Genomic DNA, 24569 nt, shown 5'->3' on the forward strand with positions numbered 1-24569 from the left:
CGATGTCGCCTGTCAATCGTTTCTTCCCACGATCAGGGTTGCTGTTCTTTCCTTTGCTCATCGCTGCCGGCACAACCAGCCTGTTACACCGTTTGCCTTTGTTGTTGCTGTTTTTATTGTCCCTGGTATATGTTTCCCCTTCAAAACAACAATAACAGTGGTTCCTCTAGGCACATCGACGATGTCCCTTCAACCACAATGACACAACCCAACCAACCAAGCGAAGCTATGAGTCATTTGCAGTTGGATGGTAATCGCTGTCCCAGCCGAAGTAAAAAGAGTCAACTGAAGTGACCAGAGGCCGAAGTGGGTCTCAGAACCCGTCGGCTATGTCAAATCAGCTTCTTCGCGAATTCGTTCTTTGTAGACATTTAGCCACCGATTGTTCCTTACTCCCGCTCCCACTTCGTTTTCCAGTTACACACGCCTAGTACGTACACAAAATGTATCTACACATATGCGTTTCCGAACATACATATGCACATAAGTGATAGCGAAATTTGGAAATTACGATCTGAGGTAAACCGAATTCACCTCGAAGGCACGATATTAATAAGAAAAGGGTGTTAGGTTTCTTGTTTATAAGACAGTATATTCGACCGATTGTGCGTTTACGTATGTACGTTCGGAGCAGAGGGCGGTCATGTTCCAGGTCAGGTGAGGGCGGACACATCGAACCTATAAAAGTCTACGATGTACAATCCAAGTACCAACCAATAAAGGCTTGTATATATATATAGGCGTTTCTGCAGTAGCGTGTACACACCTAGCCACCAACGCAGTGGCCTGTCTTTCCAACAGCTTAATCGATAAAGACGTACCGAGGAGACCGAAGCGCTGAATGAAGCCTGTTTATCTATTGCAAAATTGACGATCTACAATCGACAGAGAGAACTAGATTTATGGTGCAGAAGAAAAACGAAGGTATACCATGATCTAAGAAGTGTGGGCGGTGTCCAAGCAACGGTTATCTGAGAGAAAATATAGCGGTTCTCATAAAGGTAATACCACTTTAGCTCAGCTTTTTGGCGGTCAACGCATTTTAGCAAATAAGAGGCCACAGATTTTGATGGGAAAAAAAGATGCTACGGTAGCTAAGAGCTATGAGAAATATCGGTGGCATTATTTTTTTTCTGATTCTATTCGGCTATAATGACTATGGCAAGTGCTGTGAAACTAGTTGCCGCAGAAGTGACATTGCAAAAAATAACGTATGAAAAAGGACATAGCAGCTTCAGCGATTATTTAATGGACGGTACGTACGGAGGCTGTAAAAGTTACGTACTGTCAGACTGGCTAACATCATCACTTTTTTGGATAGCGCGCATCAATCAAGCATCAAAAACTAGGTCTTTAACATAAGACCTAGTTTTTTATCACCGCTGAGCCATACGCCAATCAGAGCTTTAGCATCTAACATGCCGGTTGTCAACGTAGAAGTTCGGATCGATCAATCTCACACTGTCCAGCAATGGTGAAGATCAAAAACCCCAGATACTGAATGTCGGACGCTATGCATTGAATATTTCAATTCCTGTAACAGCATATATATATTGGCCATTATTTGAAACTAAGGTAGGCTTATATTTAGTGCTTTTGATGACTTGCCGATATGTACTCGTGCTTGCAATTATCAAATTGTTGATACATAGGTTTTCCATATGATTGTCATGAACCTTTTTTTAACTATTTAGAGATGTGATCTTGATTTCATATCAACTCGATCCCGGGCAGCGCGTTCATTGGGTCCTTACAACAACGTTTTTAGCACAATAATCACCCAATGATGAACAGCCTCGAAGCGTTGAATCCTTTCGCTGTAATTAAGAATAGTGTAATAGGAATATCTTCACGAGAGTCGATTAACACAAAAGGTCGTGCATCGTGCTTATGGTCAAGTCTTTTTTTACTATGAGACTTTTTTTTTTTCGCCATATACGCATATATTATATATGGAGTAGACGTTTAATTGAAAGCCAAACGTGTTTAAAGTTATTCGACAATCATCATTTCACTTTACCGAGCGATTTCTGCCCTCAAGCAACAACAGTGATCGTGCGAAGAACGAAGAACTTCAGACAACTATTGCATAGCGTAATAGTGTAATAATGGATACACCTCGAACGGTAAACACATAACACTGTCGATATTCTTTCGGTAGAAAACGTACGGCAAGCATACGAAGGAATTGGGTTCGACTTTTTTACGTGGGCTGCCGGTGCGATGCAGAATAATAGGACGAACTGCTACTGCCATCGGGTAGTACGGGTTCGATAAACAAACCAACGGAAGTGAATGTGATGTTCGTACCGTATCGGACTCATTTAGGTAAATGATAGACAAAACAATTGCTTTAGATGAAGAAGGTTACTAGATTTATCCAATGCCACTGGTAAAATCTGTGGCTTCTTAACGATGACTAAACTAGCGGTATGTTCAATTGTCATGCAAGCTTTGCATGTATACGTGTTCTGAAATCTTCAACGCTTGAATATATCTGTCCGTGAGTAGCTCGTACATGCTGCAATCAAGTTATTATTTACTAATATCGTATTCGTTGAATCTGAATATATACTATATAGAATAACAATAATTAGTGTCATAATAAGATCTAGTTCAACATCGAGCTGATCGGGTTGGCCAAGCTGACTGCATGTCAGCGTTTGACGGTTGTGTGTCACCTGCATTCCAAGTAAGGCCTGCTCGGACACCTAGAGGGAGCCCAACTGCTTGCTGGTACGGATTTGCCAAAACGAAGCCAAGCTTCAGCGATCACTTTAGCTAGGACAACGTCAAGGAACGGCCGTAGCCTACTGCAGCAGCAGCTCTGCCAGCTGTAGCGGCCGCAGCTCGTCGTCGAAGTCGCTCATTGGCTCGTCTATTCGCTTGTGGGTCTGTTATTGTTTAGCATTGCTGTGGCAAACGTTTTTTTTACTTATCATCACCGTCGAACCCAGCGACCATTAGCGACCGAGGCGACGACAGCACAGGCCGCTTTGGTCGACCAAAGGTGACGATTTGTCGGTGGACAAACAAAAGCTGTCGGTTCTGTTCATCGTTTTTTTTAATGGAGACTCCGTCGAGATGAATGGGAAGCGGCAGCGAGAGAAAGACGAGGAAAGACAATAGATACCGGTTTAAAAGTACGAACTTTATTAGGCTAAACACGAGAAACACACAAAAACATAGAGATACACACGCAGGCTCATTGGGGCTGTCATCAGACAGCACATCGTGGAAACTGCGAGTCGGCTTTAAGTCGGCGAAGGTCACAAATCTACTGCGGCTGACTTTGGCCGCCTCTCCTTGTACGGCTATTATTGCTGCCCGAACAAACCCGAAAACATACTATAATATGTTTTCGGGTTTGTTAGTGACAGTTAGGATATTAGCTCTGGTAGATATTTCAAGTTCTTTTGTTCGTTCACCTCGTGATTGTCGTTATCTCATTACAGTCATATAGTTTTGCTGTGACGTCGTTGTACGTGTCGACACGTAGACGACGCCAGACCACAGAATGGTAGAGAGATTAGAAAAAATGAACGAATAGTCGGTAGGTAACAACAATAAACAGTAAAGCTTGCGACCCTATAATAAGCGAAACTCAATAGTAGCCTTTGCCTCTTTTTCGCTATCGGATTGACCAATTTTTATTTTTCTTATTCACACAGTATATTATACAGTGTTTTCAGATCATTAGGCTACTATAGGTGTATGATCGAATGGTAAAATTATGTCTTGCTTACCTTGCGCCCTTTGCGTTTACCGCCTACCCACCTAATATGCCTATTGCTATTCAACAAGCAAGTCCAAACAGCCACCGTGGCGTTAACGATGGCAGCAGCGGCCACCACACCGACGGATAATCTCGACGACAGCAGAAGAACGATGCCAAATCCCAACGTAATAACCGAGAGAAGGCATTTAGCAAGAGGACCATAGCGATGACAGCCATAAACACGGGGATGAAACTTTATGTAGTTCTAGTAGCAGCTCAATCGTACCAAGCGGAAATGAACAGTAGGCCATAACAGTTAGTGGAGCTAGCAAGATAAATAGTAACCCTTACTTCATCCCTGATTAGGGCCGATCACGCAATAACAGGGTCGTCAATCAGAAACAGCGACAAAACACGAAAAGTAAATGGAGAAATGTGTAAAAATGCCTTAATCTAAAAACAGTAGCATTGCAAACAAGACAAAATGATATTTTGTATTCAAATTTTTTTCCTTTAATAAAAAATATATTTTGACAACATCCAGGTGATACAAATACGACACGTAACGGTTTTCGTTCTCCGGCAAAAGCTAATAGCTATAGAGGATGAAGAAGCGTAGGAACTGTTCATCCTTTGTATCATTTATCGAATCGGTCTTTGCACCGCATCAGATAAATTTATCAAAATGTTATCGGTTTGTTGCGCTGCTTTTTAGATTTGTGCAGGAATCGGCGTATCGATCAGCTTGAAACTAGTACGCAGTATTCCAAGAAGTAACATTTAATTGAAGCAACCTGCAAATAAATTCATGCGGATCCATGATTAGTTCCACAGGTTTGAGAACGTCGGCCATATAATAGGCCACATCGGTATCCATATGTTATGAATTTATCTATTCGTCCAGATTTTACCATATACTGGACACGCAGATATTAAATTATAGAGGGTAGACGAGCAGTTGCGCATCGACGAAGTACCAGCGTCAATTGGTCTATTTAACGGCCGCCAGCGATCGATGACTCGGGACAATGACAAAAACACGTACCTTTAGAAAACGATTCTAAGCGCTGCTCATGCAACTACCTCATGACCTTATTTGCGACATTACGAATTTGGTAATTCGTGGTGGTGGACTTTTGTACTCTCATGTACCAATAACACGATTTAACTCTGTGATAGGGGTACTTTTAACAAAGGGACCAATTGGCTGCAGGAACCTTGTGTTATAATAAAACGGGACAGATAAGAATTCTCGTAGAATTCATCTGAGCCTAACCTGCAACGAATGCTACCTAAACAAGGTAGCAAAGTTATTGAGGACACCTTAGTAGTTATGGTCTTTTTAAAAAACAATTTTATAGAAGTACAGGTATTTTTTTTCTCTTACTTCGTGTTCCCTTCTCTCTTTACCCATTTCAAGTATTTCATAGGGAAGAATTGAAGTTTCATTTAGCCCGATACATTTCGATTTTTCCCTTATTCTACTGGCCATAAAAGAACGAATTTGAATCAACTAGACTGACAGAGCAAAGGAGGTAACAACGGTTCGGGGCTAGTGGTTGCAGGAAAGCTGTGAATTTATTATGACGCTTGTGACTTCTTCAGCAGAAAGCCGCCTCTGAAGCAGAAGCCGTAATAAAAACTAAGCGAAAAAAATGACGTTAGGCTGGGTCACGACTTGGCCGTCCCGCTACCGTCTTTACGGTAGCAGAACAGCCCCATCATTTTGCGTAACGGAGATAAGAAGAAAAAAAGGATTGATAAAGATCGATGGTAAGCACACAGCACTGTAAAAGGATCGATGAGAGTCTTTAGACTTGATGATATGTTAGCTTCCTGATGAAACAGATACTACGAAGAGCACAGACGAGCAAATTGTTATCGTATGTAGAATGAAGTTAGACAAAAAAGATTCGACCCGGTTGTTTGACGCGGTTTTAGGCAGCGACCGAAGCTCGTCTGAAGGCCGGACCATCTTTAATGCGAGACGCACTTGATTCCGTTTAAAATATTTTGTTCTCTTATTCTATTGGAACAACTACGACTGATTTTTGTGGGAGTACATAGTCGTCGGCTTAGGTCTTAGGCTTAATCCTAGCCAGCTGCTTTCTTAACAGTAACTTAGTAAACGTCCTATTTTGCAGCCTTGATTCATGTGACAGCTAACAGCAGAGGTGTTACCTTCGGTGCTGCTAGGCAGACGCAACGCTAACAGCAGCAATGTTGTAATAACGACAGGATTGTTCCATGAGTTGTAAGGGCTCAGACGATCGACAGTCGCCGCTCTTCTTCTAACACACGATGCTAAAACCACGGTGCCTGTATCGTAAATATGTCCCGTTGCTACTCAGATGAGAAACTGATCCATATCGATCTCTTGTTTTCAAGGCCCTCGCCAATGATTCGCTGTCATTTCGAATCGCTCCTTGCCCTCGCTAGTCTAGTTAAGGCAGTAATCGGGTTATTGTCGTTAACAACAATCGTGTTGTTGTCGCTATTGCCATCGTCATCGTCGTCGTGGATTCCGTTTCCGTTTTGTAGTTCCCGTTCCCTCAAGAGCGTAACAATGGCGCCAGCGTAAGAGCACAACCTAGTGCAACCAATGTTACGAATGCGGAGCAAGTTTTTTTGCTCGTTCATGTAAGCCTGCCTATCGGCTGTCTCTCGAAGGCCTTACGGTCTGTGTGCACGCCGTATGTGAGGCGTCACTTCGCGCAGATAGAACGGTTCCTGTCGCTACGGCAAGCTTCTTAGTTAGTCAGTTGTCATAGGGTGAAGATAAGACGAGAATAACGGCGTTAGAAAGTGCGGGCGAGATAGAACGGGTCGGTTAGCACTGACAACGTCCGACAGGATCGAATCGTTTAATGTAGACGCGACAGCGTCGGTGCTAACGAAAGCCCCAGACGTACGCGTAACGTTGAAGAGCTCTTGCGAGACGCAATCGTTGCATTAAGTAAATTGCTTTACTATAAAGTGAAACCACAATGTCATGATTGACACTGAGAGCAATCGTTATTATTTTTGTTGTTGCTAATCAAAAAAAAACCTCAGAAACGGGCATGAATAAACATTAACAGCATTAGTGGCAGCAACAAGCGATTTATCGTCAATACGACAGTAGCGATCGTCCTGTTATCGAACAATAATAATAGTAATAATAACATCGGTACAAACTTGAAATGAAAATCTTCTTCAAAGAGTGGATAGTTTACGCACAGATCACATAGCCGTACATGTGAAAGCGTTTGCGAAGATCTAACATAGCTGCGCAGATGTTAGCCTATATGCATTGTTTATGTAGGTCATTCTTTCTAGTCTGATCGCGTAAGAGGACTAAAAAAATACAATGCCAGCTTTCAAGTGACGGACATCCTGCCGCTTAAACCATTAAGAACTTGTCTGTTGGCTCGGTTATCATGCAGAGTTCATACGCAGTCTCTAAGTGCTAGAATTCCTGCTTCATTGGAATTTAGATAGACAATCACTATATAAACAAGCCTTCCCGTAGATATATTTTTATCACGTAGAAATGAGAATGATGAAGAGGAACTAATGCAGAGATGCGAGATTTTTATAAATGTTGTGAACGAATGATACTATTAACGCATTGTACTTCCTATTTGTGTTGTTGTTGTTACAGGTGCAAACCGCAGTTTGCTGGCGAATATTGTCAATACTCGAATCCCTGCACCGTTCATGGTGACGTTTGTCGGAACGGTGCTACGTGCGAACCTCAGGTTACCGTGAGTGGCGTTTCCTATATATGTCACTGCCCCATCGGATTTAACGGTACATTATGCGAGCAGCGCCAGCCATCAAGCTGTGATAGTAAGCCATGTCAAAATGGCGGTGTCTGCAAGTTAGCATCGCTAAATAGCTATTTCTGCGAATGTCCGTCCGGCTTCCGTGGACACAACTGCTCGCAGGTTGATCATTGCGCCTCGTTCCCTTGCAAACATGGCAGCTGCACGTCAACTCATTTCGGATTTGAGTGTTTGTGCGGCAACGGCTACGAAGGCGTTCACTGCGAATTCGACGTGAACGAATGCAGCCAGAACCCGTGCATCTCCGGTTCCTGCCGTAACACGCAGGGTGGTTATAACTGCGCGTGCCAACCTGGCTACACCGGCAAGAACTGCGAACATGAATTCGTGCCCTGTCAACCAAATCCGTGCCAACATGGCGGCGAGTGTACGCGTGTCGGCCAGCATGACTACAAATGCCGGTGTCCGCGCGGCTTCCGTGGGGCAGATTGCGAGATTAACATCGACGATTGCATCGGCAGCCTCTGTGCCAACGGATCAACATGCGTCGACGGGATCAACGGTTATACGTGTGCGTGCCCACCGACAACCACTGGCCAGTACTGCACGAAGGACGTAGACGAGTGTTCTCTCGACTCAACGATTTGCAAAAATGGTGGCACCTGCCGAAACATTCAGAACGGCTTTAACTGCGTCTGCGTCAGCGGATGGACGGGTCTTGATTGCTCGGAAAACAATGACGAGTGCGTCGGAGCTAGCTGTCACAATGGAGCCACATGTGTCGACCGCGTGGGTCGCTTCGATTGCATCTGCCCACCCGGCAAAATGGGCTTACTGTGCCACATTGATGATGCCTGCCTCTCGAACCCGTGTCATGCAGGCGCGGTCTGTGATACGAGCCCAATTGATGGTCGATACAAGTGCTCGTGCAAAGACGGATGGACTGGTCTGGACTGCTCGCAAGACGTCGACGAGTGTTCGGGCGATGTGAATCCGTGTGAGCATGGCGGCACCTGTGTTAACACACCGGGCTCATTCGGCTGCAACTGCACGTTAGGTTTTACGGGACCCCGGTGCGAGGTGAACATCAACGAGTGCGAACCCAATCCCTGCGAAAATGATGGCACTTGCCTCGATGAAACAGGGGCTTTTCGTTGCGTCTGTATGCCAGGTTAGTATGAGGAAGAGAAACCCTGATACATTACATATACATAGATTTAGCTCAATCGTCGACGGTACACGAGCCTTAAATATAGCAACGACCGAATGATGCTTCTTGGCTACGGTTTGTAGTTTTTCTTAATACCACACAATCATATATATGAGTATACTCATATTTTTCATTAGTTTTTCTTGTTGCATACATCGATCGTAACTTGCCTGTTATCCGAGTCGGGCCAAGATGCGTCAGTTTGCGTCCCAAGTTATTTAAAGAATTTCGGCCCTGAGCCATGATCGGCGATAGCAACTGATCTTCATTGCGCCATCTGGAGCATAGCAGCTCCCAGCCACGGCGCTCCTTGCCCCTGTGGACTCACATGATGTGTGAAGATAAACGAAATAGTTAACCTAAGTCGTGGAAGTTTTGTGATGGTGGCGGTGTCAGTAGCAGGAATCAGCCGGGGCTCTCTTACGCTCATTAAGGTCTTTGACGTTTTTTTCTCTCCTCACAATCACAAGTGCCGGCGCGTTGACTTGCTCAACGATCTGTCCTTTCAAACTCTTCGTGACTAACGCATATGTTCGGCTTTACGTAATATGCCTCTCCTGTATACGCGTGTTACGTGTTTCAATCGATGTCTACTAGTACATCTATGTGGTGTATAGCTCAGCGATCGGAACTACTGCGACGGTTCCGTTTCACTCGATGGCCTCTTTTTCGTTTTCTTACGGCTGGCCTGCTGCTGTTACTTCTAATTCTTTTGTAGTAAACCAACTTGAGGATTTCTTAAAATTCACAGTACTGTTTGACTGTCTATGTATTTATGTGAACATGTCTGAACGTGTCTAAATATCGCGTGGTCGACTAAGTTCCACAACTGATACGGGTACTCAGGTTTTAACCGGGAAGATTTGTGTTAGTACTGCAGTAGCTCTTGCCACGCACCGGACGATCATCGAGAATTATCCTCCTTTTTTGGACCTAGCCTTTCTTTGGTTATTATATGTTGTATGTAGCTTTTTTTCAGTGCGCTGCAATCAACGGATGGTGGAGCCGTTCATTCTCGTTCTGAATTGGCAATTTCATCCTTGTTGTTATGCAAATACCATAGAAGTTCGATATGTGCCGGCGTTCGTCTTTGCTATTGACGACGAAGTGGGTGACGTTCCCACGAGCAAAGTTCGCCGCGGCTGTGCCTTCCCTTCAGCTCTTTCGTTACCTTTAGTGAAGGCGCCCATACTGAAGGCACTTCTGGGCTGCAAGTGAATTGAGCTCAAACGATGAATATAACATTGTACTGTCGGCGACATTTGAGTATAACTATAGTGTTGAACTACCTTGGAACTAAACGTACTGATTTCATCTTAGTCCGGCTTCGTCTACGGCCTGCTGACCGTCGACCCGTTTCGCGATTTGTCGGATTCGTCGTCCATTTATAATACATTATCATTCAATTCCGTCTGATGATTTCCGCTTTACATTGCGTTACTTTACTTTAGCCTGCCTTGTTTTATTTTTGTTTCCTGCTTGTCAATAACGATAAAGCGGTTTTGCTATATGGTAGTAGGACAAAGTGCGTCGCATCTTTAGAGCGCTTAATTGCATGCACAAAGAGTATTTTAGCAAACGGGGGCATTCGTCGGCAGTCTTAATATTATAATATATATTCTCAACGAACGGTAAATGCTTCTTGCAGTAGGTAAGGTCGTTTACTATGAGAGCTATAGAGCACTCATATTCTTGCCACGCATTGCAACCGTCAACAGAATAGTTTTAAAAGCCCGCTTTTCAAAAAAATACTTTCTTTCTTGGGAAATCGAAAGAGCCTCTGGGATCCCCAAAATCTGACCAGGGATATGTTGGACCCAATTGTGTCTTAGGAGTTACACTGAAGGGTAACCAGAACTCGAGACGCTCGCTTCTACACGATTGTGATCAGTCAGTTGGTGAGTGCCGATCAGTCAATCAGTGATTTTTCTACAATGATAGAAGAGAGCACTTGCTGATGATGTTGTACTTCGCGAAATGGGTTGTTCTTATGGCTTTTCTTCATGCGGCTACCGTTACCATTGAGTGTTGTCCAGTCGATGCCAGCACTGATGCGGCAACTTATTAATTATCACTAATTCGTCTACACGCGTCCATACGTTTACATAAATGCATCGCACCTACATGTGTTTAACATGGGCACAACCTCAGATGTGCTTTGCTTCCTTCTACATCTTCATGAAAAAGAGACCTTTTCTCTACTCTCGCTTCTAGGTGTTTTAGTTGACGTTTTGTCGCTTCTTGCACCTATAGCTGTTGTATTGCAAAGGTGCCTACAAGGTCGTCATTGTCTTTCTTTCTATATTCTTTTTAGTGGTCATTTCAATGACTAAATCTAACCTAGGTACGGGGGTGTCATTAGCGACGAATAGCGCATTTACGCTAGGTACCTAGGCGACACCCTTCGCATAGTGTAAGCCTTCCTACATCTCACACACTGGGAAAGTAGAAAAGCAGATATCCGAAGCTAGTGAATCGCTCGCCATTCGCACAGCGTGCATTGATCGTTGCGGCATCACCTCTTCCCTTCTGGCGTTTAACATGTAACGCTTGTAGAGTTGTTGACACCTTTCATGTCGTGTCTTTTCGTATTTGCGTCGAATTCAGATGACCATTCACTAGTAAGCATCTATGCGGTGAGCATTCGTAGCCATTGCCGTAACACGGTGGATTTCGTATTTTCCGAAGCCACTCACAAGTCAGCAGCATGAGTATCAGCGTAAGCTCTACTTCAGATCGAGCGCTCACATCGCAGTTGTAGTTATGATGCTGCTGCGCACACGTACGAAGCAACTTCGTATTCGTAATCGTTTGACTTCGAAGTTCGATCCAGAACCGGTGGATTTGTACTCTGATGAAGAAAACAGGAAAAGATGGTCGTGGCGTCTCTGACGCTCTGCAGCTGCCATCGACGCCTACTTACAGCAGCAGCGACAACTGCTCGCTGAATCGGTGGCAGTTGTCGGCAGCCTGGTGGTCATTATTCCTCAATCAATGGCCACGATGCGAACGCGACAAGCGGTATTACACCGGGATCGTAGCCGTCCACGTGGATAACCAGCGTCGTCCGACCACTCGTTGCCATCGTTCTAATCATCATCGAGAAAAAGATTAGTATTCATTTGTCATCTTCGCAGTGGTCTGTTCGTATAGGTGACTATTCTGCGAGAAAGACTCATGCCTTCTCGGATGCCTCTGCGTAAGAAGGCGGCAAGCTAAATTACCATTGCGGTTCCTACAGATGCTGTTAGTGCCCAAAGGACAAAGGATCAAAACAAGAAAACGAGTAAATTTGCTTACTGTATATTGTCTCCTTCCAAAAGATACACAGTGAAAGAGGACAAAAGGCAGATGGGACAATTAGATCGAGGCAGAACGGAGTATTTTGTTTGTTTGGCTTAGTTCATAGGCAGTGGTCACAGCAGCCGCGTGGGGATCTTGGTGCTCGCTGCTAAAATTGATAGACCATCACATTACATCTGTAGCTATACAAACAACTGCATGTTAAGGCTCTATCATTGTTATTGTCTCGAAATAATGATCAGCACAAAATGGACGCTAGTATATCACATAAAAAGTAAGTGATGGTAGAGAAAACGAAAGCAATTTAATAGCCTTCCGTGCCTATGCAAGGGATTGAGAAAACCTTACTTGAATCTAACTGCGAACGTAGCCAATTTGGCTTCCATGAGTGGGTTGGAAAAGAGGGCAATCATAGTAATACAAAATTTCGCATTGTTTCTCGACAGAGTCGTGTTTTCACTCGTCACGAAGTTGCCCATTAAATTTCACAGGGTCGCAAAAAAAGCTTTTGGTTGTCGTCAGGCGCATCTGCATATACTCGCGCGTGGACGAATGCGTCTGCCGTTTCGATATCTATATGAGTACATATAAGATGCATTAAAGCATTGAAGGAATTTCAAATTTGTCAGTTTATAAAACCTCCGAAATCCACTTGTGTCAGATTACCTCGGTTAGCGACGGTGGTTCGATAGCGGTAAGAGCGGCGCTCAAGTGTTGTGATTATCATTATTGCTATAAACACAAATGCCAATATGAATATCTTGCGAAAAAACAGCTTCACGACAGGAGAACGACCTGATGAAGTGTCTTGACTTGGCAAACACCACGGAACAGAATATGTTATATAAACACATGCACATGCACTTGTGCTTGTGCTTGTTTATCCGTATGTAATGACACACGTAACGATCCATATCGTAACGAACGGTAGTTGTGTGGGGAGTAAAGCACCGGCTGTGGGCACACCCATTACCAAGCAAGCAAGCAAGCTAAGGAGCGACCCTTCGATTTGGCGCATCCGTACCGAATGCACACGCACCGAAACGCGTTCATTGATACTGGCTGGAGCACTAACCGGCAAAACATGGCCGTGTCTTCTCTCAAAGGCGAAGAGTGGAATCGCTCCCTGGAGACACCTTTTTGCAAAAACCGCGGACGAGATAGCGAACGAAGCTCTTCTGAAGAAAAGGGGCGACGTCGTACCTCGTTGCATGCATAGTTTGTGCATTAGCAATAGCTACTTACCGAAGATTCGGTTAGAAGTCATCCTTTTAATGCTGTACTCAGACACGTGGAGCTATACCCCGGTCCTAAACATGGCTAGGAGAGGCGCGGCAATTGGAGTATGACCCGTACCTGGATAGCCCTTGCCATCGTTTCGTTCCGTGCTCCTCTAAACGACGAATATCACAAACGAGCACGTAGAGATAATTTTATACCCACTGTTCTGTGAAGGAGCTACTGTCACTTTAGCTGTCTCTTACTCGTACTATAAATGCATTCACTCAACAAACAACAAAACATGAACTATGCCTTGGGTGTTGGCCTCTGCTTGAATAAGTGCCTGTACATATTGTTGATGATGACAGGACTAATAGATACAAAGAAAAATTCGATGTAAAGGATGTGCAGTTTCCTGGCGGGCTTTTTAACTGTTATTGCTATTGTTTCTAGTTTAACTAGTAACTGTTGTTTTCGTCGTCGGATCAGCTGGCTGACATTTTCAATGCTTTAACGAGCGCGAAAATATGTTTGTTTATAATTCAAGATTGCTTTTTATCGGCCTGTGTGATCCGTGGCTATGATGATTATTTCGATTATTACTGCTGTTCGATGCATAACATCCCTTACCGCCGTCTTCCACTGGGCAAGCAATATACGCTTATGTCGACGAGGGGACCGTAAAGAGCAAGTAGCCCCTGCTACTCTTGATTCCGTGCGAAAATCGAACCAACTCTTTCTTTACGGTTGATCGAAAGATTGCAACGGTGTTGACCGTGATGAAGAAACGCCAATCTTGAGTGAAGATTAGCAGGTTTTGTCACAGTTCAACAGCAATTTTAGTGTAGGCGACAGCGGCCCATAGGAATAGTTTTGAAAATCTCTAGTGCTTACCATGACAATTTGACTATCTCCTTCGCGTTTACTCATTCATAAATGTTCCCATAAAGCTGTGTAGTAGTCTAAAAAAATTATATTGACAGGCCTTTGTTTGTTAGACAGTCGATCAATGGCCAATCCTGCGAACCAATAGGATTGCTGTAGGCGTCATTTCGTGCCAAGCGTCATAAGTCTCCACTCGTACGGTCTTGGTCCGACCACACCATACCTCTGGTTGCCCGTAGTTACTCGAAGAGCGAAACTGCTAGTCCAAACTCGGCAACAGTATCGACTAACCCGATTGGCACATGTGCGCCAATGGTACGCGCGGACGAGAAAGTAAGCAATTGCCAGTCACTCAGCTCGCAGGCCGTCCGACGTATACAAAGCATCGAGCCACCAAACGGACGGTCCGTAGGTCCGTCCACCAGCCATTTGTGGACGGCTGAACCGTCCAGCCGTTCGTTTGGCGGGCCTGTTTTCGCGGAGGGGATCCTGAGGACCGATCGCCGCTGCTGTTGCTGTGGCGGCGGCAAAAACTGAAGAGTGAGAGCTCTCGTGAACAAACGCCAACAAGCAGCAGCAACAAGAACGCAAGCAAGGCGAATGATGACCACCGCTGTCGGCCTGTCGTCTCAATACTGCCGTCATCGTTCCCGTTGTCGTAGCCGTCGCCACCATCAACAGCAGCAGCAGCAGCAGCCCAATAATCAGCAGTAATCAACATCATCATCAACTACCGTTGTTGTCTGAGAAAGGGAGTCTGTGGGAAAAAGTGGGCGAGAGCTGTTGCTTCTAATGCTAGACGCTGTTGTCGTCGTTTCTACTTCTTTGTCTGTGACTACTTGAAGAGGCAGCCGCTTTATTTGTGTCGCTGCTGGTTGCTAGCGCTGCAGTGCCGATTCTGCAACGGCTGAACAAGTGGCAGAAATAGCAGCTGAGAGTCAAGCAAAAGTAAAGGAACAGGGCGGTGCGCGTTATAGTGATTCCGCAGTTGAGCTATAGTAAAGTTATAGTGCGCCAGCAGCAGTAGTGATTACGATGACGCTGGTAGTGCAGCGTGAGTTAAATGCATTTAATAGAAAACGCAAAAAATGTTGAAAGAAAATTCATGTTGTTTTCCCATTTATACAGAAGTAAGGCCAAAATGATGATTACACTTCAGTCGCTGTAGATATCGTAGGTATATAGTATCTGCTACGGGACACAGACGAGCCTTCAAAAGTGTGTACTTACACGCCGTCCTTTGTATGCTGGTCCACCAGGAGTACGAACAGGCAAACATCAAATACACTCACAGAACAAGAATATACCCATTCGTAGCAGGAGGCAAATCTCTATCTGATACGTGTGAGCATATTCTTTCTCTTCTGTTTGCTAACTACAACAGCGGATCACACAGAACTCACTAATAACGACGACAGTCATCATCAATGGATATTTACGTATTGTTAGATTACTACTGCTGCTATTGGCAAATATCAGAAAGCGAAAATGGGGTCGAAAGTAGAACGCGTCCGTTGGCTGGTTGACTAACTAAAACGCAGTCCGCGTGCGCGGCGTAGATAGGCAACGGCATGACGCTTAACATCGAACGGCAACTGTGAAACACATCGCGTACCGGGAGCTGCTGAATCGGCATCGGTAAAGTTAGGGTCGCCTTTGACCAAGATCGTGGCTGGTTTGAGGAGACCAAGTCGCTGCGCTCGAGATTGAAGCGGTCGTAACATGAACGAAAACTATAGTGGTAACAACAAAAACAACAACAAAAACAACAGAAGCATTACATGTATTGTACGACCGACAATCACCTAGCTCTTCTTCCATACGACGAAACAACACTGCAACAAATACTGTTGTCATGTCCGAAGCAATGCTTAATGACAGCGGCGCTGGACATAGAGCTTGGAAAATATATATTGATGTAATAAATACGTTAGCACATGTGGAATCGGCACAGGCCGGGCGACCTTCAGCTGCGTTGGATTCAATTGTTATCGCTGCGGACAACCTGATCGACTCCGTACCTTCAGCACAGATCGACTATGCTAAAAGGTCGAGGCAGCGGAAAACGCAAAGACAAGAGCTTTGTGTGGTAGTTTGGTACGACAGGCGTATGTACGCCAGCGTTACCAATGGCCATGCTCGCGACTCCGTTCATGTCGTAGCGTTTCAGATGTAGCATCCGTCCGTAGCTGTAGTATTTCGAACGTTTTTGCTGTTAGTACTGATGCTGGCAGGATCGAAAATTATGAAAAGCAGAAGGCTAAAAAAATACAGAGTGGATGAAGACGTTCTATTAGAAATGAGTAAATCTTTAAAAGAACAAAAATAAATCTTCAGAGAATCTAGCTGTTGTAACGAGGGGCGACGGCCGTGGGACCATCCGACCCGACTGCCGGCATTTTGTGGTTGCATTTTTTTGACGATTTGTTGACGAGCTATCGCGATACGGGCGGAAAGTGACAAAAAGCAAAAGGGAAAGGGGAAGAACGTTTAGGCAACGGCAGTACCTGCGCATCATCAAAACATTACTGTAGTCACATTGAAGACAAACGAAAAAAGAAGACGATGAGCAAAGCGGCAGGAAGATATACAGCTAATGGAAACCCCACCCTTTGAAAATCTATGGCAACAGTCGATCGCCTTACAGGCCGCATTTCATCTGTCGCATGCATGTATCAAATAAGTGTTCTTTGTGGGCGGAGATAAAGCAGAGAGTAGGACTTGGAGCGGGAAAAACGACGTCCATGCATGATCTTAGCTGCGATCAGTCTATACATAGCTGTATTTGTATTGCTGCTGCGTCGTTGCTGAAGATGAGGGCGCGAACGGCCGCCCAAAGAAGTGCCGATTCCCTAACGAGCCTTCGAGGTGTGGACCCGCTTGCCTCGCATAGGAGCATGACGTAGGCCATGGTAACCACTAATCGTTCTACCACAATCCGTACGATCGTCTCTTCAAAAAGCCATTCGCTGCTTTAATTTTTTATAGAACATAATCGAAAGTAAAACATTTAGATCAATACATCTATAAAGTCGTCAGTCCAGAATGGATCTGTACTTTTAAGCTCGTTGTCGTAGGGGAGATGAAGCGAAGATTTAACCAAATATCCTCTACCTATACGTGTCCTTATAGTAAAAACTACGCGAGATGCAAACATTATGACCTACAAAATACGTATAATTAAGCATATTCTGATATGATCGTCGTAGCCCAATTAAACCCATTCTCATGGATACGCATAGTGCTTATGTTTTTATTTCTGTTGGGGCACAATGTCCACTGCACGCCGTGATACCTCATACTGGACTGTCCATTCAAGGCAGTAAAACAACAAAATGGAAGTAATGATTTCGTACGTATGATAGCATTTGGCAAGCTTTGTTAAAACAGACATGGTCACTGTTCGACTGCTGTGATATTTTACGTACATAGGCGGAAATGCTGTGAGTATGACGACTTCGGTTCTGGACGTTCCTCCGCAAGAGACTGGCTAGGTATCAGACTCACTTAATGTCGCTCGATTGTATGCAAACAACTTTCAGCCGCTTAGTGCCGCTTCTGCTGGCGCATATGTGCTTTCCCACTGACATATTCGCTTTCATAGGACAGTCGTATATTAGGTTGCGGATAATCTCGCTACTACTACAGCTGCTGCTCAGACTAGCTTAGAGATATCCGGAGGGCCCCTATTCGCACGGGGGTAGCCGGTTGAATTCGCCTTTTTTTAGCTACTTCTACTGCCGCTACTGCTGCTTTAAGGTGCATCCCAGGGCACGTCGTCATCATCATTTTGTCTCTTTTTTCATTCACCAACTTCGAGCTTCTGCTCATTTTCACTGCTTGGCAAAAGCTGAATGCTTGCCTGGTGACGTCGTTGTTCCACGACTCTGATGGTGCATCAAACAGCTTTTCGCTTGTCGCCGCCGCTTCTCTTCTGGCACAAGGACTGCATCCGTAGCAGCACTGCTTACAGCCTCTGCCGAACGAGAGTGCGCAGTGAAACCGACAGCGAACCAGGCTCTTCGTTGGTCGACTGATGGGAACCATCGACGTTATGGCATCATGGGAAACTGACGTCTTCTGCCATAGCCGCCATTCTCTTGTAGTCTATTCCTTCTGGAATCCTTCTGCACTACCTACCAGGTTGTCTGCCTGCCCGTCGTGATAATGGCGATAAAAGAGACGAACATACAAACACGCATAGGCAACAAGCAAATCAGGGACAAAGCTACGGAGAAGTTAGTGAAACAAAAACTTAGTCGGTATTCTGGTCCTGGATTGAAATTGTTTTTTTTGTGTGTCAACTCCTACCCATAACATAAATTGGAATGGGCTGTAGTAAAAATGGTACAGCAACAATTTGAATAACTTCATAGACAAAGGAGTTTCGAAAAAGTAAATCAAGTTACAATACTATTTTTGAATGCAAGCCCTCGGAAACTTTTCCTAAATAATTCTATCGATACAGTAACATCTTCTTAGTAGCAGTTTTGCCCACTGAAAACTTAAAATTGAGATTTTGTTTTCACAAACGTATACTTAGAGAACGCCTTCTTCGAAGTCCATATAACGTTCCAAGCTATACCAAACCGTAACGGAAAAGAAATAAACTACTATAGATAACTACTCATAATAATAATAATGGTTAAAGTCTACTGTCTTGATTAGAACTGGTGAAGATGCAACGCACAGTCCTCACAATAGTTTAGCTCCTATTCAACCTGAATTCTGGGCAGGAAGCGAAAAGTAGAAATCTTAAATCTGCTTTAAATCATTGCCTTTTGCTCCACCTCTTTCATCCTGTGCCACATACTATGTGAATATGCAGTTGCAATAGCTCTGATCTAAAATGAATGGCTCTCTGCGACAGACATTTTCCACCAGCGCCATCGTCCGTTAGTGTCACCCGAGGGTCTCTAAAGGTCTTCCTTCCTCCACCATTTTAACCCAGCAGATGGCGTTCGTGGCCTTTCCCTCTCATACATCTGTGCGATGATTGCATCCGGCGGCGGCAGTAGGCGACCATCCCGATACTTAGCAGACCGTGAGAAGATACTCGGAGGTCGCTCTCAGCTTTCACTAGATTTATACGGCGGTTGGGTTATCCATACCCCCTCCTATATATAGGCGACACACAGTCCGTTGACCAACTCAGTCTGTTTATTTTATATAAAACAAAAACCATGTTCCGATCGGCTGGCAATATCCAGAAAGCGGATTAATTGGTAAGACAATCACATGGCGGTCGCCAAGACCTCATTGGATGTTCACTACATATTAGATAGATGTATACTCGCACCCACGAAGCAACCCGTCAACATTTTCTGGATTAGCACCCATGATGATAAAAAGAAACTAAATACATCATTTCTGTGTCTGTGATTCTTGTGATCGATGTGACCGCGTTAAACAACATCATATCGTCTCGCTAGAGTAGTACAGAAAACGATAGTACTGCAAAGACCCAAGGGCCAGTCTTGAATGGATAATCGTATTGAAATAACATATCACAGTGTGTTTTTTGCAAAGTTCAACGTCGATATGTAGAAGCAGAGACGAGATTTCGGATACTGGGTAAAGGGCACATCAGATCGTACATTGAAAAATGTTCCGGATACGCAGTGGGCTTCTGCGAACAGCTTGGCGGGAACTGGGAATAACGCCGAATACTTTAACAAAATATCAACTCATATACATTGAGAGAGAGTTCAAATAAGTAAATTATGCATGTTCGTCTTCACTACTAGTCTGTGTGTAGATTTACAGTTGATGTTTTATATTTAATATTCCAGAGATTAGTAAGTAACACTGCGGTTTAAGCAGTTTCTAGTTGCGGAGTACTCTTCACTACGTGATCGAGTACAATGAAAAGTTCATAGCGTATACAGAAATTTAGCTAACTTTCGTGGGGCTGCCGAGTTGTAATTCGGCGTTAGCTTCTGTGTTGGTCCTGCCTTAAACACTTGTCGCTTCAGTGTGAGATCTTCGCGTTGAAGCGACGTGACCGTGCACACGCCTGACAGCCTCAAATCATTTATCGGTGACGTCGTAGACCTTCTACCAGTAAAGCCAATAGTTGAATCGAAGAGTAACCTCTACAATTACCCCTAATTGTGCTAACAATTCTTTGGCAAATTTTCTGCATTACCAAGACATTAGAAGGGCAGATAAACTACTCGTAGAAAATCAACATCGTTTGCCTAAGAACTGAAATAATTACCATTTTAGATCGACATATACAAATAATGGAGCAGCCTAGCCGTTCACTTCTGCGATAAGCACTAGCGGTCCGACGCGAATGACCGATCGAGTTTCATTAGACGCTTTTCGCTTCGTTGTTTATATTTATTTGTTGTTGATGCTGGCGATAAATCTTCATGGATTCAGCGCGGCAAGAATCAAAATGGAGGCTTTTTGATGTTGGTTGGGCTTGACGCAAAAACGGAGTGTCTTTTTACTCTATAATAATAATAGAGAACGAAAGCTTTCTTCGCTGGCGTCGCACCGGCTCGATACCGGCAGTCAATATGGCCGAACTATTCGAAGCTCTCTTACGGTTGTTCTTATTGCTGCTGCTGCGGTGGGACTTGGTTAGAATTTCTATGGATTATAGCAAACTTTTACTAAAATGAAACCGGTTTGTATTTACAATCGAGTTGAACTGCGGCAGACAGATAAGCAAGTTCAAATGGAGATTAGTTCCCTTTCATTCAGCATAAGAGAATGAGGCTTTGTTGTGTTCGTGTCCTGTTTACGTAGTCGTTCATTTGATTCGAAGAAGCTGAACTAAAAATGAAGAACTTCATAGGCGTTAATGATACGCACTAGCAGCTTATGTTTCGTCCTGATGTTGATACATTTCAGGGTATAAGGGAATTCGCTGTGAGGAGGATATCGACGAATGTGACCCAAGTCCATGTGGGCCTGGCGTCTGCCTCGACAAGATCAACGGATATCGATGCCGCTGTCCCATCGGCTTCACTGGAGTCAATTGTGAAGTCAACATTGACGACTGCAGCGGGAACCCATGCAAACATGGCGGCGAATGCTTCGATCTGGTCAACGCTTACAAGTGCGAATGCAAAACAGGCTTCACCGGCAAGCTCTGTGAAGTCAACGTTGATGATTGTCAGAACAACCCCTGCAGGAACGGCACCTGTGTTGACGGTGTGAATACCTTCCATTGCAATTGTGCGGCCGGCTTCACGGGCCGATTCTGCGAGACCCAGGTAAATGAGTGCCTCGGGGAGCCATGCAAATTCGGCGGCACCTGTACAGACCTTGCAAACGGCTATAATTGCGCGTGCAGGCCGGGCACGACGGGCAAGAACTGCGAGCGAAACATCAATGAATGCCTATCGAATCCGTGCCGTCATGGTGCCACGTGCATAGACGGCATCAACGAGTATAGCTGCAAATGTCGACCCGGCTTCAGTGGACGCAACTGCGAAATGGACATTGATGAATGCGCCAGCAGTCCCTGCGCTAACGGCGGTACTTGCGTTGATCGGGAGAACGGTTTCCAGTGCACCTGCCCCCGCGGGTACTTTGGTTCGAGGTGCAACTCGGACGTGGACGAGTGCGCATCGAGCCCGTGCCACAACGGCGGCACCTGCGAAGACGACCTCAACAAGTACATCTGCCACTGTCCTGCGGGCTACACGGGCCACCGCTGTGAGAACGAGATTGATGAGTGCAAATCTAATCCGTGTCAGCATGGTGGAACGTGCCGGGACCGACTAGCTAATTACACCTGTCTGTGCGCCAAAGGCTACGAGGGCGCCAACTGCGAGATCAATATCAACGATTGCGTCAGCAATCCATGCGCTAACGGCGGATCTTGTATTGACCTCGTCGACGGCTACCAGTGCGTCTGCGCCATACCGTTCACCGGCAAGAACTGCCTACAGCGACTCGATCCTTGCGCCGTGAATCGTTGCCGAAATGGGGCTATTTGCTCGCCAAGCTCGAACTTTCAAGACTTTTCTTGCAGTTGCAAAAGCGGATACACTGGCCGCCTCTGTGATCAGGATATTAACGAGTGTGCCACAAGCAATCCGTGCCGCAATGGCGCAACTTGTATAAACAAGTTCGGATCGTACACTTGTAACTGCACCAAGGGCTACGAAGGAAAGGATTGCTTGATCAACACCGATGACTGCGCCAGCTTCCCGTGTCGAAACGGTGGGACGTGCTTGGACGAGGTGGGCGACTATCAGTGTATTTGTGTGGACGGGTTCGGCGGTAAGCAGTGTGAAATCGATACCGACGAATGCGCCAGCAGTCCTTGCAAGAACGGGGCTACTTGCAATGACTACGTCAACTCGTACACCTGCACCTGTCCTCTGGGTTTCTCAGGCGTCGACTGCGAGACCAATGATGAAGACTGCACTATGAGTTCGTGCATGAACGGAGGCACCTGCGTTGACGGCATCGATGCGTACACGTGTCGCTGCTCGGCGGGATACACTGGCGCCAATTGTCAGTTCCGCATCAACGAGTGTGACTCTGGCCCGTGCAAGAACGGCGGCACCTGTATCGACGACAATGGATTCTACGAGTGCAGATGTCCCTACGGCTTTGCCGGCAGAAACTGTGAACATTTTATTAATTGGTGTGATTCCAGCCCATGCGAGAACGGTTCGACATGCAAACAGCTGAATCATACATATGCCTGTATATGCCAAAACGGTTGGGCAGGTCGTCACTGCGACGTGGAAATGGTTTCGTGCAAGGACGCAGCTCTTCGAAAGAACGTTAAGCTTAATGATCTCTGCCAAAATGGTGGCTTATGTGAAGATTACTTGAATAGCCATCGCTGTATCTGCGCTAAGGGTTATGGAGGCAGTTACTGTCAGGAGAATATCAACGATTGCGCGTCACAGCCATGTCAGAACGGCGGCAGATGTCATGATCATCTTGGAAGTTATAGCTGCGAATGCTCGACCGGTTTCCAAGGCCATAATTGCGAGTACAACGTCGACGACTGCCATCCTATGCCCTGTCAAAATGGAGGAACTTGCTTCGACCATGTCAACTCGTACCGATGTATCTGTCCTCCCGGAACTACTGGTATTCTATGCGAATTCAATCTGAATGACTGTACGGATAATTCGTGCCATCATGGCGGAACATGCATCGATAAAATTAACGGTTTCGAGTGTAAGTGTCCACCCGGATATATCGGCCCCCGCTGCGAGGGTGACATCAACGAATGTTTATCAGATCCGTGCATGGCAGAAGGTACACAGGACTGTGTTCAATTAGTTAATGATTATCGTTGCGATTGCAAGCAGGGATACGCGGGACGGCACTGTGACGCGAAGGTAGAATTCTGTCCTCCCAACAGCTGCCTCAACGGAGGGTTCTGTACACCAGTTGGCAATGGTCATAACTGCGTTTGTCGCAAAGGCTTTTTTGGCAAACGCTGCGAGTTCAGCAACGCAACAATATGCTATTCGGATCGTTGCCTAAACGGCGGTCATTGCATCGAAAAGTTGGGTTCGTTCGAGTGTCACTGTCCTCGCGGATTTGCGGGTCGCCACTGCGAAGTCGAAGACGAGAGTTTTCCTGGGGGCATCGGTCATATCGCTGTTGACGTGATGATCGAGGAGAAGTATCTCATGTGCGCCAGAAATAAGTGCGCTGAAAAAGCAAAAAATAACATTTGCAACCATGAATGCAACTATCCGGCCTGCGGTTTCGACGGCGGAGACTGCTCATTAGGGCTGAATCCGTTTGAAAACTGCTCAATGCCCATCAAATGCTGGAAGGCGTTCAACGATAGCCACTGCGACGAAGATTGCAATACGGCCGAGTGTCTTTACGATGGGTTCGACTGTGCGAAGCAACAAGGACAATGTAACCCCGCGTTCGACCAATACTGTATACGTAATTACGCGAATGGTTACTGCGATAACCGGTGCAACACGAAAGAGTGCAACTGGGACGGCCTGGATTGCGAAAGCGGAGACCCGTTCATCGCGGAAGGCGAAATGGTCATTAACCTGAATATGCTTCCCGAGGACTTCAAGGACAAAAGTCGCCTCTTCCTTCGCGAGCTTGGTAATAGTTTGAGAACTAACGTTCGCTTCAAGAAAGAGGCCAATGGTAACGAAATGATCTACCCATGGGTTGTTGATGACTCCATCGGCCCCATGGATGGACGGATTCAGATGGGGTACGTAAACGATTAGCTTCATTCATGACGCATAACCTTGAAATTGTGCTTTTGCTCAGTCTATTTCTATCAGTTTTTCTCGCTGTTAATTAATATGGAACTTTCGGCTAAGGAATTTATCACGTATGTATTTATAAATATACCCTTAACATTTTAGTAGCTATAGGTTTTAGTCAAATCAAGATACACGTATTCATTAAAACAAAGCACCTTTGTACATATGCAATTGTTAAATCTAAGTTACTTGTTTAAGTTTAGTACCAGTTATTAAAGAAGCGAGACTTA

At 45.2% G+C, this 24569-nt stretch overlaps 1 protein-coding gene and 1 long non-coding RNA gene across 2 annotated transcripts in view; one reads left to right on the forward strand and one right to left on the reverse strand.

The window, feature by feature from the left end:
• N (neurogenic locus Notch protein) overlaps positions 1 to 24569 on the forward strand; it is a 68160-nt gene that overhangs the window by 40043 nt on the left and 3548 nt on the right. Inside the window, exons 3-4 of the mRNA XM_022791957.2 lie at positions 7362 to 8656; positions 20969 to 24284. Coding sequence (XP_022647692.1) covers positions 7362 to 8656; positions 20969 to 24284 — 4611 coding nt within the window. The remainder of the gene's footprint in view (positions 1 to 7361; positions 8657 to 20968; positions 24285 to 24569) is intronic.
• On the reverse strand, positions 4216 to 17658 carry LOC111244658 (uncharacterized). Its single transcript, XR_002671002.2, has 3 exons — positions 17533 to 17658; positions 15720 to 15837; positions 4216 to 4512 (listed from the first exon to the last, which is right to left on the reverse strand). It is a non-coding gene; the product is annotated as an uncharacterized LOC111244658 (long non-coding RNA).

This window comes from Varroa destructor, unplaced genomic scaffold (assembly GCF_002443255.2).
Source record: "Varroa destructor unplaced genomic scaffold, Vdes_3.0 BEIS01000001.1, whole genome shotgun sequence".
Taxonomy (NCBI): Eukaryota; Metazoa; Arthropoda; class Arachnida; order Mesostigmata; family Varroidae; genus Varroa; species Varroa destructor.